The 17,774-nt window shown below is 35.1% G+C and overlaps 1 protein-coding gene across 1 annotated transcript in view; it reads left to right on the top strand.

Annotated features, from left to right (window-relative positions):
• The window catches only part of HMCN1 (hemicentin 1), a 763,653-nt gene that overhangs the window by 463,380 nt on the left and 282,499 nt on the right, over positions 1-17,774 (top strand). Inside the window, exons 25-31 of the mRNA XM_006901311.1 lie at positions 1,341-1,613; positions 3,355-3,450; positions 8,326-8,520; positions 9,415-9,545; positions 9,713-9,860; positions 12,583-12,709; positions 13,802-13,956. Of these exons, the coding sequence (XP_006901373.1) occupies positions 1,341-1,613; positions 3,355-3,450; positions 8,326-8,520; positions 9,415-9,545; positions 9,713-9,860; positions 12,583-12,709; positions 13,802-13,956 (1,125 nt within the window). The remainder of the gene's footprint in view (positions 1-1,340; positions 1,614-3,354; positions 3,451-8,325; positions 8,521-9,414; positions 9,546-9,712; positions 9,861-12,582; positions 12,710-13,801; positions 13,957-17,774) is intronic.

Here is a 17,774-nt window from a genome sequence, read left to right as displayed (position 1 = left end):
TGAGACTCTTGTGATTTTTTTTTATACTCTGAAATATATACTTACTTTGTAGAAATAAGCATCCTCTTTTCTTTAAAAGATCAGTACTGAATTTGTCATTTCCATTTTACTGGATATCTCTAGTCATTTAAACATACGACTGTTGCTGTGTAGTAAGAATAAAAACATATATTCATACAGTAAGTCTTTGTAAAAGTGAATTTGAATTTCCAGGGAAAAGTAAAATAGTGCTTAAATTGTCTCTTTAAAAGACTTAAAGAGCCTAGAAAATTCAAAATAAGTCTGTCCCATAGGATTTTTCAAGTACTCTACAATAGTTTACTTTAGCCCCACAATTTACTCTAGTCCATATAATTACTTCAACACATATATATTGATTATGTAATCCATGTCAGCTATATGCAGGTAATAGATATCCAAATATTAGAAGAAAATAATCTCAGATAGAATTAACCAGACTTCTATCTCAAAGAAGTCACTATAATTGCGTGCTATTGATCATAACTTTGAAATCTGATGGCTTGGCCATTTATTAACTCTGGGACCTTAAGCATGTTTCTTAACAATGCTCTAGCTTTCTTACTCAATGACAATCATGGTGCCAAATGTATAATACTAGTGTTTATGTCAGCTTCTACAAAATATTTATTAAATTTTGTCTTAAAAAACAAAAATGACAAATAAGAGCCTTTTACAGAATTAAGATAAATAAATTCCAGTTATATCCATGAGTTATTTATATATATATAATAGATGCATATAAAACGATCTCTTGTAAATATTTAAAAAAATAATTTCTTTACATTTCTAAGGGAAACTAGGTAAAGGAAAAGAATAGGAACTCAGTCTATATTATCATCTGTGAAATTAGCTAAAACTTCTATGAGAAAAGTTTCTTGCTTTTTCTGATGAAGCTTTCCACAAGCAGTACACAAAAAGAAGTGTTTTGGATTTTACTCTTTTATAGCTTTAGAAGTTATCTCAGCTTTTAGAAGCGTTTTAAAATCTTACATTATTTCTGACTTAAACTTTTTTTAATGCTTATTGTTCTTTAAAAGTAAAATTTATAGTTTTGTTTTTATTGTTTCCTTTCATCCTTACAATGAATTGATATAAACATGATAATTATGTGTCAATTATTAAAGAATTAGGCCATGGATAGTTTATTGACTTGCCCAAGATGAAATAGCCGGTAGGTAAGGTGAGCACTGGCCCAAATATTGAAACTATTTCTCTTTTTACTTTTCCAAGCCGCCATTTGGTAAGTAATTTTTTCATTTAGCATGAGAAAAACAAAAATATTTTTTAAAATTGAGTTATTAATGTGCAAGTCTTTTCAGTTCCTCCAAAGATTCAGCGTGGCCCTAAACTTCTAAAAGTACAAACTGGTCAAAGAGTGGACATCCCGTGTACTGCTCAAGGAACTCCTCGTCCGGTGACCACCTGGGTGAAAGGTGGCAGTGCTGTGCTGGTTGATGGAGTGCATCACATTAGCAAGGAAGACGGAACATTAATCATTGACCAAGCGATGCTCTCGGATGCTGGTGTATATACTTGTGTTGCTACTAACATAGCAGGAAGCGATGAAACAGAGATAACACTATATGTCCAAGGTGATTTTGAGCCCAGAAAAATATATGTACAGCAAGAGGATGAAAAATACTGAGAGTCTATCATGGTCTTAGAACACTTTAAGAAGATTTTGATCTAACTTTTCAGATACCTTAATTAACTCTGAAAGCTAAGAACTAATCATTAATGAAATTTATTATTTAAACTTATTTTTTAAAAAACTTAATCATTATTTAATCTATACTGATTTTCACATTTAGTTTTCAGAAAATGAAGTTAACAAAAATGATACAGGTAATAGAAATAATCCCAGTTTAATGCCAGTCCCACGATTTTTGATTGGGTAGAAATGATTAATTGGAGTAGGATTTCATCTTTTACTATTAAGACACATTGATAATTGATCCCTAGAAAACTCAGGTCAGATATCACCTCTATTAATGTTGACATTGTATTGACATTTTAAAGATCATTATTTATTTCCTTCAAGCACAAAATATTATTGAGCTCCTGAGGCTTACATGTACTAAAGAGAGAAAAGTGAAAAAGTGTGTGTTGTTGTTAAGTGCCAGTTTGAGAGACAATAAAGAAAAATGAACAGGAAAATTCAGATAGTGAGGAAAGTGTGTATAGAAAGCGAGCATATGGTAATGATACAGGAATTTGGCCACCTTAAAATATATCATTAAGTGAGATTTCTTTGAGGAAGTGATTTTTGTTGTTGTTGTTGTTGTTATGTGCCATAGTGAAAAGACTGAAGCCATAACCAGGAAAACATTATTTATGATACAGGATTTTAGGGCAAATGATCCTTCTTTTGGTAATGTATGATTGGAAGGGAGCTAAAGAATCAGAGGAAGAAACATCTGGAGAATATTCAAGTGATTCAGGTAACATATGATGGAAGTTAGACTGGGATAGTAGTGACTACGATGAATTTTAGTACTTTAAGTAAAAAAAAAAATTAGGCTTAAATAATTGGTACATGCTGATACATTCAGCAGAGAAAGTTGAAAGAGAAGGAAGCTTCAATAATTTCATCCTGGAACGAATGAATGTTGAGGCTTTTCAGTGAGATAAGAGGCAATGAAGAAAGACCAGTATTGGAACTTTAATCGATAGTTAAAATAAGTGAATGTAACAATTTTAATTTGTAAAACCATATAATGAGGTTCATATTTGAGTGAATTCTTAAGAGAGTATAGAATATTGCTCTAAACGGGGAGATGTTTTAAGAAAAGATCTCAATAAAAAAACTTACTGAGTTGATTCTAGCCAAAGAAGGTAAATTTAAAATAGGAGTGACTTTAGGACGGAAAGGAAAATACGGGTAATGGGAACAAAGGAACGATGGTACTTAGTGGTCAGTAGGGGCTCTGATGGCTCAGTGATAATAGCTGTGCTACCAAACCAAAGGCACACAGTTCACATCCACCAGCTGCTGTTTAATGAAAGAAAGATGGACAATCTCTTCCTGCATGATTTTCCCATATAATGTTTTGCCTCTGAAAACCCACTGGAAGGTCATCTATAAGTCAGTTTGACATGATGATACCTAACACCCCGTAAGGGCTAATATAGTACCTGAAAATTAGGAGTAAATGAGAAGCCCATAAAAAAATGATTGGATGGAACTAAGGCAGAATTGTTTAAATGATGGAATGAAGAATTTGTGGGGAGATTATTTTTAGTTTCGTTTCATTTATGACAGATATCTGGAAAAATGAGTGATTGAAGCTTCTCAAGGACATCCTCATGATAATATATTTATTTTTCTAATAGAACCACCTACACTGGAAGAACTTGAACCTCCATATAACAATCCATTCCAAGAAAGAGTTGCCAATCAACGGGTTGCATTTCCATGCCCTGCAAGAGGTGTGTAATACTTGAACATAAAAACATTAACATAATGTTATATTTCTTAAAATTATATAATGAACTGAAAACTCTTTCTTTATGAAACTTCACTCATCAACCGTATTATCATAGTTGAGCACCACAGAAATTATTTTCTCTTTGACATAGTAGCCCTGTGAAAGGGGGAATTTTTCCTTCCCAGGTCATCACTAATGTCCTGCCATGGAAAGACTTCTATTCTTTCAAACTTGACTCATCTCAGCAAGCTTTCCAGGTAGCTCATGTTCCTTCTTAGTTTATTCTATTATATGAAGGCTTGTCTTTAAACTATGACATCCAGAGTTATCCATAATATTTTAGATTTAATAAATCTAAAGTAGAAATTGGAAGTCTCTTTTTGTTTGTTCTGGACAGTTCACAAAACCTCCCAGATTTGGCCTCTGCTAAGTGGGTTGTCACTTAGCTCCTCAGGCTCATTCAAACCCCTGCTCTTCTTGACTTTCTCTCTTAACATGTTTTCTGTTCAGCTGTTACTACTCCTCAGAGGTGCGTGTGACTGCAACTGTCACCAACTCCATCAGCAACTCCTATGAAGTAGGTGACAAAGACATGTCATGGATTCCTATGCCATGATCTATTGTGACCCTGAGAATATTCAAGCAGTACTTCCTTCATAACCTCCTGGAGAGCTTTTTGTGATTTGTAGCATCCGATTGTTGCTTCCACATGTACCTCTAGAAGTCATTCTGGGAGATAACAATAAACTTTGGTTTTTATGGTTGTCTCCATTTCTTTAGTGATATTTTTGCATTTCATCAGTGATTATTTTCTATCAACATAAAGTAAAATAGTATGACGAAGCTTTTTCTGTATCTAAACAATTATCAGCAGCTGCTCTGGTGATAGTCTGGAAGAAACTTTGCTCCTAACCCAAATGTCATTCTCCTCTTGTTCAAACTCACCAGTTCTGCCAGGACAAAGATGGACATAGCTTGCAGAGAGAACTTTAATTAGAAGGTTCAGGTAAATACTCTGTTGCTCATTGACACTGGACTCTTATCAACTGGACTCCTTGACTTCCCTTAGCCCCCTGCCTTCCAAGTGGCTTTGTTGTTAGGGTTTTCTGTTGCTTAAAATGGCTCTCCAAAACTATTGTTTAGCTAGCTGCCTCATCTCTGACCTGAGAGCATGTGAATTTAATCCAGCTGCTCTGAGAACAGATAGCTTGCCTATATTATCAATAACTGCGTGAGCCATTTCTTTCTCTTAGGGCCTGTTAGCCTATCAACAAGGGAATTGCTAGTATTACCATTAAACTGAGCAGATCAAGCAGCAGAGTTTGGGAACTTTGACTCCAGAAAGAAGAAGCAGAGAAAGCAGTGCACATCCTTTAGAACCAGTGGTTTCTGTGCCAGAGGTCATTATCTGTTGACTGAGAAACTGCCTGGATTAATCAAGAACGAGATCTTTCTGTTGACTGAAGGAGATGGAAACAGAGCTAAATGTTTTGCTTACCAAATGATTGAAGAAAGAGCTGTTTTGGGACTACTATCTCCCAAAACCAAATACAGACATCTTCAATCCAAGCCTGCTCAAGGACTTGAGAGAAAATGCCATAACTGTTAAGAGCTGCCTTTGGACTGCTGCTTCATGGAATAAACAACGGGTCTTCAGCCCAAGGTTGCTGGAGGACTGAGGGAAGACACCAGCATTTGTAGGACTAAGAGAACTTTGTAACACTGACTTAAGCTGTGAGAATCTACAGCCAATCTTGAGAAGTTGTTAGGATTTGGGAATTTGATCTTGTTGCTAACTTGAAATATAACCTATTAATTTCTCTAATAAATCTTATAATCTTCAGTAAAGTTCTGAGTGGTCTGAAGAGCTGTTCCAATGGATTTCAGACTTAGTATAACTCTTCCTCTGCTTCTTATTTTCAAATTATATATAATTCTTGAATTCATTAAAAAGCAATCTCTGTGAGTTTTGTCTCATAGGAATCAAATCATCAAATTAAAAAGAATATTTTTATCTTATTTATTTTATTATTTTAACTAATATTTATTGAGGAGTTAGAATAAAGTGAATAAAAGAATGAGTAGAAGATAAGGAGATGGTTGTAATGCCTTTCTCTTCTTGAAAACATAGACTCTACTACTAAATGGCAAAGCAACATGAAAAAAAAAACCAAAAACAAACCAATCTGGAATCCAATAACCATTTTCTCTTCATCAGTCCATTGACCACAATTAGTAAACAATTTTTTTGTCTTATTTTGCCCGTAAATATTCTTTTCATAGACACACTTAGAAGTTCTTATGTCAGTTTGGAGTTGTCCTTGATGACACATTCCATGTAGTCATCTGTTCTTTTGAATTTATCCTTGATTGTATCTGATTTACACGGTTGAATTTTTTCCTTTTATTGTGATCTGAGTGAAATGTTACAAAACCAGTTGGTTACTATCTATCTTTTAATACCTTATTGTCTTTTAATATTAGATGTTATATATAATTACATTAATTTTATTTGGATTTTGTTTTCTCGTTATAAAGACTAAGTGAATGTTTAGTGTTTTTAGAATGGTGTCTGCTACATGGTATGCCTGCTGATAAATAAATTCTTAGTATACTGTTATTGTTTGTCTATGTCAAATATGTCCTTTGGGGTCCATTATGTGCTTGAAGATGTTTTTATTTCTTTTACCCATGAGGCTAGCTCTTCTCTTTGTTTTGTGAATCGCACCTAACTCCAAGAAAGTAAAACTTTATTGCGTCCACATCTTTTCAACATACAAAGTCAAGAATAGCTGATGTGATGTCTTATTTTGAGATTAATGACATCTTTGGTTGGTAGTAGACTTTTCTCATCTTTACCAGATCATGATTGTTTAAATGACACATTTTGTACACCATTTAAGCACCCTGAGATGCTTATTTTTTTTCCTCTTCTTTTTGTCTTTATCCAAAAACTCATCCATATCTGTTGTTGTTGTTGTTATGTGCCATCGAGTCGTTTGCGACTCATAACAACCCTATGTACAACAGTCCTAAACCCTGCTTTATCCTGTGCCAATCACGTTACCTCTGACACACCCATCCCGATTACCCCAGTCATTGAATCAGTCCACCTTATAGCGGGTCTTCCCCTCCTGTGCTGTCCCTCTACTTTACCCAGCATGATGTCCCTCTCTAAAGACTTGTCTCTCCTTACAACATGTCCAAACTATGTCAGATGAAGCCCCAGAATCCTTGCCTCCAAGGAGCAGCCTGGATTAACCCTCTCTAGGATGAATCTGTTTGTTTTCTTGGCAGTCCATGGTACATTCAATACTCTTCTCCAGCACCACAGCTCAAAGGCGTCAATTCTCCTACTATCCTCCCTAGTCATTGTCCAACTCTCTGATGCATAACAAGTGATTGCAAAAACCATGGCCTATATCAGGCACACCTTGGTCTCCAGAGAGACACCGTTGCTCTTGAGTACTTTAGAGAGGTCCCTAACAGCAGACTTTCCCATCGCAATACGTTTTTTTATTTCCTGGCTACTGGTGTCAAGAGTGTTGACCGTGCAGCCGAGCAAACTGAAGCTGTGAACAATCTCAATCACTTCACCATCCATCCTGATGCTACAGATTGGTCCAGTGGTGAGAAGTTTTGTCTTCTTGACATTGAGCCTCAGTCCATAGTGAAGGCTGCAGTCCTTGACCCTCTGCAGTAAGTGCATGAGGTCCTCCTCAGTTTCATTGAGCAGGGTTGTGTCATCTGCATAACACAGATTGTTAATAGATCTTCCACCAATGTTGACACCACACTTCTCCTCATAGCGCCCAACCTCTCAGATAATCTGCTCTGCATGCAGGTTGAAAAGGTATGGAGACAGAACACATCCCTGGCATACACCCTTCCTAATTTTGAACCATGCAGTGTTGCCCTGCTCTGTTCTGACGACTGCCTCTTGGTCCAAGTATAGGTTTCGCATTAGCACGATTAAATGTTCTGGGATTCCCATTCTTCTCAGAGTCAGCCACAGTTTGTTATGATCCACACAGTCAAATGCCTTTGCATAATCAGTGAAACACAGATAGACATTCTTCTGGTATTCTCTGCTTTCAGCTAAGATCCATCTAACATTAGCTACAATATCCTTAGTACCAGGACCCCTTCTAAACCCAGCCTGGACTTCTGGCAGTTCTCTGCTGATGTACTGTTCCAGTCGTTTTTGGATAATCTTCAGTAGAATCTTGCTTGCATGTTAAATGAATGATATTGTTCTGTAGTTTCCACACTCAGTTGGGTCACTCTTCTTTGGGATGGGAACAAATATAGACCTCTTCCAGTCAGTTGGCCAAGTGGTTGTTCTCCAGATTGCTTGGCACAACTTGGTGAGCACATCCAGGGCATCATTTGTTAGATGAAATATGTCAATTGGTATATCATCTATTCCGGGGGCCTTATTTTTTGCTATTTCTTTCAAAGCAGCTTGAACTTCTTCCTTCATCACCATAGGCTCTGGCTCAAATGCTGTTTCATTAAATTCTTCTGTATCTGCCAATTCCTTTCAATACAATGACTCAGTATATTCCTTCCATCTTAATATAACACAGTTTCCCCCCTTCACTTGTCATCATGAATTCATTTAGTAAAAATGTGATAGAAAAATTTTAGACAAAATTTTGTTGTAAGTCTCTTTAAGATCTACCAGAAATGAGAAATTTTTAATGCCATGCTCTTCAAATTTTCATGCCAAAAGAAAGATATTTAGAGTAGAATAGTAGGTAAGGGCCCTGTCTACCTTCATCATAAACATTTTTTCTTCAGTATATTTTATACAAATCTTTAACAGTGGTTTTTAATTTTTTTAAATTATCATAAATTTTGATTTCTTACATAGGCACCCCCAAACCAACTATCAAATGGCTACACAATGGTAGAGAGTTGACAGGCAGAGAACCAGGTGTTTCTATCTTGGAAGATGGTACACTGTTGGTCATTGCTTCAGTTACACCATATGACAATGGAGAATACATCTGTGTAGCAGTCAATGAAGCTGGAACCATAGAGAGAAAGTATAATCTCAAAGTTCATGGTAAGTATAGATAAAAATGCTCAAATATGTAACTGAATGCATGACTTCTTCATAGTCTTACAGGTTTCTGTGATTGCCTCAATGAAATGTTATTTAGTATTGATATGAACAGAAAAACCATCAAGAAATTGGGTATCTAGTTGTATATATTTATTCATGAGAATTGTAATTTGCTGTAATATTTCAGTTTGTGTATCTCATTAAAAATTCAAGTAGTTAAAAATGATTGATACAAATTTATGCCACGTAGAAGCAAGGAAAGCTACTAATTTTCTCTGTTTGTGTGTATCTTTTAGACATTTTTATATCCACGGAAAGGTAAATAATACATATTGGTTTTCATATTTTATACTTCATGTGATAAAGAATCTTGGAATTTAATAGTCCTCTTGGTTTTAGCTACATAACATCCTTTTAAAAATACTATTATTTATTTAACTTTCCTCTAATAATTGTGAGCATTTACATGGTTTTTATAAGTTAAACTGTAATGAAAATCTTGTGAAGTTGCACATTTTAGAATTAAATTGATTTTAGACTCTTTAGCTATCAGGCAATATTTATTGCCAGTAGTAAGGAGTCCCGTGTGCCTGAAACGTTTGTAGCCTGGTTTTTGAGTGGTATGCAGAATGAATAGATGTGTTTCAAATTTCTTTCTGAACTATATCTGAACTTTTAACATAAGTTCAAATGCTTAAAATCATAATTAAAGCAAAAGTGGCATTAAACAGTATTACTTACAAATCTAAAGCACAAGAATTTTTCACTATATAATAATACATTTGCTTAAATACTACCAGCCTTACTAGCTAACAGATATCTAAATGTAAAAATATGTTTATAAATAAAATTTATTCTCATATGTCTAGCCACGGCTCTTTTTTTTTTTTTCAGTTCCTCCAGTGATAAAAGATACAGAACAAGTAACAAATGTGTCAGTGCTACTAAATCAGGTGACCAATCTCTTCTGTGAAGTTGAAGGAACTCCATCCCCCATCATTATGTGGTATAAAGATGGCATCCAGGTAATTGGAGACCTCTAGTAATATATATATACTGCCCTGCCTTTCTACTTCTGAAAGAAATTATTTATTGTTAATTCCTTAATAATAATAATAAAATATTACTGCCATTCCTAATTATCCATTTTTGTTAAGATGAGAAATATCATGAACTATCTTGGTCCTCATAGGTGACTGAAAGTAGCACTATTCAGATTGTGAATAATGGGAAGATCCTAAAACTCTTTAAAGCTACTCCAGATGATGCAGGAAGATATTCTTGTAAAGCAATTAATATTGCAGGCACTTCTCAGAAGTACTTTAACATTGATGTGCTCGGTAAGAAAAATATTCTCTTGAATGTTGAAACTACAATTCAGATTCTTTTGTTATGCAGGACTGAGCTAGCTATATGAAGAGGGAAAGAAAAGAAAACGTTATAAGAGAAGTAGCACTTGTTTCACCACATCATAATTTTTATCATTAATATTTCTTGGAAAGATAGGCTGCAGGAAGTTTGAATGCATTTATTATTTTGGAAATTTTATACTATCCTGTGTATAAAACAAGAAATTATTAGCAATTCTTTCAATTTTATGGAGAGGAAATTCATTGGGAAGTAGCTACAGGGATTTATGCAATATATAAATCATTCATGCTGTTGCTATCTTTTCGTACCACTGTCAGTTTGTACGTTAAAAAATTAGATGATAACAATCCAACTACGTCTGAATTCTAACTAATTCTTGTAAACAAAATCATCACAGTCCTGTCTGTGTTTAATGGGAGGATATGGAGAGTGTCAGCTGAGATAACTCAAGATATAAAACATCTTGAGCTTCTAAAATGGCAATCTAACATTTAGAAAATTTTTGTTTGTGAAATTATGTTTACCGTTTAATATTCACTTTGTGCTAAAATGACTCATTTCTTTTTGATGTTTTTCCCTCAACATGGACGTGTGCTTTCTAAGTATCAGATGGTGGTGAGATCTGTCTCCTCAAAACCTGAATTCCTCTGAGTCCACCCCACTGAAAAATCTGTTGGTGGATTTAAGTATAGATTATAAAAACAATTTATTTTTCTTATTGTTCATTTTACTGGCTTTATTCTACTGACATTCATTTACTGTCAGGACTTTGAATTATATGTTGCAGTGTCCCAAATTTTTATCTATATCTCACACTCCTCTTTGTTCTAAAGTTATTTTCATACAGTCAGCAAAATACAGAATTTTTATTAGGTGAAAACTTGTTAGAAATGGAAAACTGATATATTTTTTACTAATAAAGAACAATAGAACATTTGTAAGAGTGTATACACTGTAAAAGACAGAAAATATGTGAGACCTGGAAAAGAAGGCACTCTTCAGTTTTACTATAGCATCAGAAAGTTGAAAATGACTAGGGGGTATAGAAGAAGAATCAATGCCTTTGAGCTGTGGTGCTGGAGAAGAGTAATGAATGGACTGCTAGGAGAAACAAACAAGTTTAACCTGAAGAGGGTGAAACCAGCATGCTCCTTGGAGGCAAGGATTCTGAAGCTCTGTCTGACATACTTTGGACATGTTTCAAGGAGGAACCAGTCCTTGGAGAGGGGCATTATGCTTGGGAAGGTGGAGGGACAGCACAAAAGAGAAAGACGCTGGATGAGGCAGATTGATTCAGTGACTGGGGTAATAGGGGTAGGTCAGAGACAATAAGTTGGCAGATAGAGCAGGGTTCAGAGCTGTTGTACATAGGGTCACTATGAGTCATGGTGACTTGATGGCACATAACAATAATATCATGTCTTATCTGGAATAGTTTAATGGCATCTCACACAGAAATATCTCGATGAAACATCTGTTCTGATCTCTTTCACAATCTCCACTGCAGTGATCACTACCTATACCCATCCATTTACTCTACCAGAAACTGGGACTGTTTTTCCTACTTCCTTCATCCTAACTCTTTAAATCTACCTATGTCCTGTTACCTCTACTTCCTAATTATGTTTTAAGATAACAACTTTGTTTCCATTTCTGATGTAATAAGGTACCATCATTCATTATCCCAACCATTAGCATGCTACCCTCTCCCTGAAGGAATCTCTGAGTGGTACACATGCTCAATGAACTTAATTACTCACCCAAAGTTTTGCATTTTGAAGGTTACCAGTGACACCACATGGGAAAGTTGTAGGTGTTCCAAAGTTTTAGCCAGTGGATACCTCATGGTTTAATTTAGCATGTATGCTGTAGTCCTAAATTGGCACTAACTTTATACCTATTACTTAACTAACTCCTGCATACACTGCCAAGCCTATCTACTTAGCAGTGAGCATGGTCTGAAGATGCAAATCTGATCATGTCCTTCCTTTACTTTCATGGCTCGCCACTCTTCTGATGATGAACCACACATCTTAATATGGAGTGTTATAGGAGAGAATTAAATGGTTAGGCAGACAAACTTAATTAGTATAAAGAACAAAAACTAGTATCTTCTTTTCCATGTTATATTTCATATCTGTTATTAGATTAAAAAGACACACAGGTGGCATATATCAAGCATCACTGTGGTATAATTGTAGAATTTGAAATTATTCCATTGATACTGTCAATATTTCATTCTCTAAAATATGTAGCAAGTTAGTAATATATGAGCTTGATTTAAAAAATGAGCTTTATAAAATCCATGAAACTAAATGAACTTCATTATTTACATTCTAAACCTCTATTACATGTGGTTTTAATACTCTTCAGAACTTTATATTTGCAGGAAATTAACCTACTGGTACATTTTTCATGAGTCTGTTCTGATGATTAAACTTAACTGTTGAGTCCTTCAATTTAACTGTGATGATTTAAAGAAGGCTCATTGAATGATTTTCCCCTCCCAATTCAGAATCTGTGGTTCTTTATTGTATGTAATAGCACACTGCTTGAAAGAACATAGATTTCTCTGAAGACATGCATGATATATTGTTTTGAGGATTAAATCTTATTGAAATGTAGATTTTCTGCTTTCTCTACCTGTTTGCTGCATCACAGATTTTTCATAATAAAATATCTCTTTTCAAGTTCCACCCACAATAATAGGTGCTGGCTCTCCAAATGAAGTCTCGGTTATACTTAACCATGACACTACCCTTGAATGCCAGGTCAAAGGTGCTCCCTTCCCTGCTATTCACTGGTTCAAAGATGGAAAGTGAGTATTTTTTCTTTATTTCATAATTGGATCCAGCTGATCAGAATAGATGTGTAAATGCTTGTGAATTTGTGCCAATCCAATATTATTAAATAAGCAATAGGAAGGAAAAGTAATTTCCTTAAAAAAAACACATCCTAAAGTGTTACAGTACTTTGCATACTAATAATCATCTAGCGATTGGCATAGGATAGAGCAGGGTTTAGGGCTGTTGTACCTAGGGTCGCTATGAGTCGCAAATGACTCGATGGCACATAAGAACAACAACAACAATCATCTAGCAGACTATCAATGTTGGGAATTTATTTAGAATGTAAATATTCTTTGTCCAAATGTCAGTAGTGAAATAAAATTATTTCAATTGCTTTATAAAACATAAATATGCTTATGACAAGATTATTATGCAGTGTTGTTCTATAGAGAAAGAAAATGAAACCACATAAAGAAGAAGAGTAATCATTGTCTTTCGCAGATAATAATTTATCAACCATTGTAAATACTATTTCTAAATGTTTTGGTGATATTATTTAAATACAGTCTCACTTAACCTGTAGCTGCTATACTGTAATAGTAAACTTTTAATATTTTCAACATGATGAAATGTATTTATTTTGGTTATGCCAACAACAACAAAGAAAGAAAAATGGATAAATGAAACAAGTTTTGGTATCTTAGGATTTCAATTGCACTGCCAACACAAAGATACCTGGTTCAAATCTAACAGCTGCTCTGTGAAGAAAGATGGGCCAATCCCCTCCCATGCAATTAACTGCCTCTGAAAACCCACTGAGAGTCAGCTATGGAGTGATTCTGACGCAACAGTAGACAACAACATTAAACAGCTTAAACTTTGAAGTGGAGAAGCTTGTTATCTCAAAGTGAAAATTATATGACTTCATCAGTGAAAGCAGTTTAATAATCTCTTTGTTCTAAGTAGGAGTTACAGATCATAACCATCACTGTGCTTTTTTTAATCACTCTTGAGCATTATTTTTTACTGTAAAGTGCTTAATTTTTGTTGTTGTGATTACTAAAAGGGGAAAGATGCAAATATAAAAATAAATGACTAGAATAAAATACTCTTTTCTCCAGGCCTTTGTTTTTGGGAGACCCCAATGTTGAACTTCTAGACAGAGGTCAAGTGTTACATCTCAAGAACACACGAAGAAGTGACAAGGGACGCTATCAGTGTACTGTGTCTAATGCAGCTGGCAAACAAACCAAGGATATAAAGCTGACTGTCTATAGTAAGCATGCTTTTTCTTAATGTACTCTTCTTTTTTTAATGTACTGTCATTGTAAGTTATGTATCAGATATGAAGAGGATAGTGTAGAATAGGGCAAGGTTCATATCTATTGTTACAGGGTCCACTCTAAGAATTGCACCTAACAGTAACTACAACATTTTAAGTTGAAAATCAGTGACTCTGATGTCAATTTTTTCTTCTAATTTGGAATGCTACTTACATTTAAAGAAGAAAGAGCGTAACCTTATTCAAAGTTCCTATCCTTTGGTAGTAGTTGCATGCTTAGGAGTTTGTGAAAATTGTCTAGTGATTTTTGTACAACCTTACTTAAGAGGTTCAATATTTTTAAATTGGTTATAATTTAAATGCCTGTACAGCCTTAATGTCACCACAGTTCTTCACATCCTCTGTGGAAAGTCACTTACAAGGTCATTTTGTTTTATGAGTACCATGAGTAGGAAAAGACTAGAACCTCCTGGGTCATACAATAAAAAGAGATTGAATACAATAGGCAAGTCCTGTAAACTGGGCTTCTCTTGACTTACTTTCTACCCATCTCTTGAGGATGAGACTTAGATATTTGGGATATTTCAGAATGCCACCTCCTCGCAGAAGTTATCCCAATTCAAAATAATCACCCAACTGTATGCCCTCACACAATCCTACTTCTTTTCCCTCCAAATCACAGCTCCATTTGAAAAATAACTTATTTTGTTGTTTATTGTCATTTCTACTTAAGAAAGTTATGATTCGTAGAAGAAAACATCTTATTTTATTTCCTTACAATAGCCTTGAGTTCTAAAATGACAAGCTTGGATTCAGAGCCAACCTTTATCACTTAATGTCTTTGTGATTTTAGAAAAAAGACTTCACCTCTCTGAGGTTCAGGTTTGTCATTAATGAAATGGAGTGAAGCATTCTTTTGTTTCCTGGTGCCATTTCATCTGTTCCACCCCATTGCAATGCTGTGTACCAACGCAGCAGCCCTGCCTCCTCCTGCACCAGCCTCCCAGCTGCTTCTATGCTTATGCCCATTATCAGAGCCACTATATCAGTTCATCTTACTGAAGGTCTTTCCCTTTTTTTACTGACCTTCCAAGCCTGATGTCTTTCTCCAGAGATGACGTCTCGTGATCCTTTCTTCTAAGGAGCACTCTGGCTACTCTGCTTCTAAGACATATTTGTTGGTTCTTTTGATAGGATATTCATTATCCTTAACTAACACCACAATACAAAAGCAGCAATTCTTCAGACTTCTTTATGTATTACCCAGCATTCACAAGCATATGAAGTAATTTCTTGGGTCAAGCACACATTCATTCTTAAAAGTACACCCTTGCAATGCGCACTGGTGACATAGTGAGTAGGAAACTCTACTACTAACTCAAATACCATGGCTTTCTCACAGTTTGAATCCCCCACCAGCTCTTTGTGAGAAAGATGAAAATCTCCTCTTGTGTGATCAATAGCTTCCCCAAAACCTGCTAGAAGTCAGCTATGAATGAGTTGGTTCTGACTCAATGGCAATTGAGTTTCAAAGAATTGCTTTGCAGCAGAATCACCCATCCCAATATGTCATTTGATTTATTTGCTTGTACTTTCATGGGTATTTCATGGGGATAATAATACTAAAACCAAACAAAACTCACTGATACAGAGTTCCTACTCATGAAAACTCTTTATGGTTTCTGAGGCTGTAATTTTACAGGAGACTGTACTTCTTTCTCCTAAGTAGTTGCTTGTAAATTTGAACAACCAGTCTTTCAGTTAGCAGCCCCGCACATAACTTCTTACACCATCAAGGCTCCTTTGGGAACAATTATAGTACCCACTTAATATGTTATTGTGAAAATCAAGGGTTAGATGTTTTAAATGGGCAACATAGATTATAGTAAGATCTCAGTGTTCCTTATTATCATTATCTATACAGTGATTATATTGGATTAAAACTTGAAATGTCGGGGAAGAAGAACAAACTGGGGAGGAGGGTAGAGACAATGGTGCAGCAATGAAGGAGTGAAAACCCAAAATCCCTGTAAATATTCATTAAAACTAATAAAATTTAATAATAAAAAAAAACTTGAAATGTATTTAGTATGAAGTTTGGTATTTGGTACCTATAATCGTTAGTCCTCTCTCTTTTTATTCAAAGTTTATTGTTGTACAAATTTCAAATTGCTTTTAAAATCAAATTTAATTTAATGCAGGCTTGTAAGTAATTTCTATCTATAAATAGAATCCCGTAGAAGAAATCAATCATAAAAAGATAGTTCCTCCAAAAATAAAGTAACATTACCAAAGATTAGGTAACCAAGCTTCTGAGTTAAACAAAAGTGTCATTGCTACCTCCTACCAGAGCCAGACAGTAAAACAATGGATGTGATCTTTTTCCTAAGCTTTTGAGTAGTCTTTTCTACACTGTTGTGTTGCTTCCAGGGTTTGTGATGAATACATTTTGGTTATTCTAACTCCAATTTCCTTGAGACTTCAGTTTTTATTTCATTTACTTTTGTTCAATCTGTAGGATGTCCTCAGGCACCCAGAAGAAAGAGCTTATAATGATTGAAGCTTGCAAGACTGTGAGTTGAAAGGCATTGTAACAGTGTGAGGGTTTGAGTATTATAATTCAGGAAATAAAACCATCCTCGTGATATAATAATCTGTCTTGCATACCTTAGGTGGTAATCTAAATCTTCCTTTATTCCCTTATGGATATTTTTTCCCCTTGAGAAGAAAAATATATTTATATTATCATGCTTTAGCAAGAAATACTTCAGTAGGTTTTACACTGGCTGTGTATTGCATATTCCCATTGATTTCTTTTCCTTAGAAACATTAATATGTAGATGTAACTATGCATCTGAAAGATCAACATGGATGGTAGGCATGAATAATGAAAGAAATTGAGACAAAAAAGGAAAGTGAGAGAGGGAAAATATAAAAGAAGGAGGGCAATAAAATGTTTTCATAACCTTTAATTTTTGAAGTGATTGTGTAAATTCAAAGCTAGTAGTTTTGAATTAATGGCTTATAACCCAAAATTTATAGGTAAGTTTCAGAAATTTGAGAGCCTGCTCATATTGTATAAAAATCTATGTGTATAGACATATGTCTATTTTTGTGGAAAAGACCCTGATGGTATATTGCATTTCATGTTAAAACTTATACTTCATAACAGAAATATGAGGAGTCTTCTCACTCTAAGGTTTAAACTTTCAACAGCATTAGGTTTGGTATTTTCTTGTAGTATGTCCATAGTCTTTATCTATAGTTATTCTTTCCCCAAAATTAATATAACTCTCAGGAATGTTTCTATGAGTTAAAAATTAAATCACAAGTAAAATATTTATTTGGCAAATTTTTTAATGTAGCCTGTTCTAACATTTGAAAATGTTCTTGGGGTAATTTTTTCTCAATTAGGTAAATTGTTGTTGTTGTTGTTGTTGTTGTTGTTATGTGTCATCGAGTTGCCTGCGACTCATGGCGACCCTATGTACAACAACCTTAAAGCCTGCTCTGTCCTGTGCCAATCGCACTGTCTCCAATACACCCACCCCGATTATCCCAGTCACTGAATCAATCCACCTCATAGAGGGTCTTCGCCTCCTGCACTGTCCCATCACCCTCCCAAGCATGATGCCCCTCTCCAAGGACTGACCGGTCCCCCCTTGCAACATGTCCCAAGTATGTCAAGAGAAGCCTCAGAATCCTTGCCTCCAAGGAGCAGCCCAGGTTAACCCTCTACAGGATGAACCTGTTTGTTTTCTTAGCAGCCCATGGTATATTCAAAACTCTTCTCCAGCACCACAGCTCAAAGG

Source organism: Elephantulus edwardii, unplaced genomic scaffold (assembly GCF_000299155.1).
Source record: "Elephantulus edwardii isolate Elephantulus edwardi_28Jun2011 unplaced genomic scaffold, EleEdw1.0 scaffold00318, whole genome shotgun sequence".
In the NCBI taxonomy this organism is placed as follows: domain Eukaryota; kingdom Metazoa; phylum Chordata; class Mammalia; order Macroscelidea; family Macroscelididae; genus Elephantulus; species Elephantulus edwardii.
This window is presented reverse-complemented; position numbering and strand designations above follow the sequence as displayed.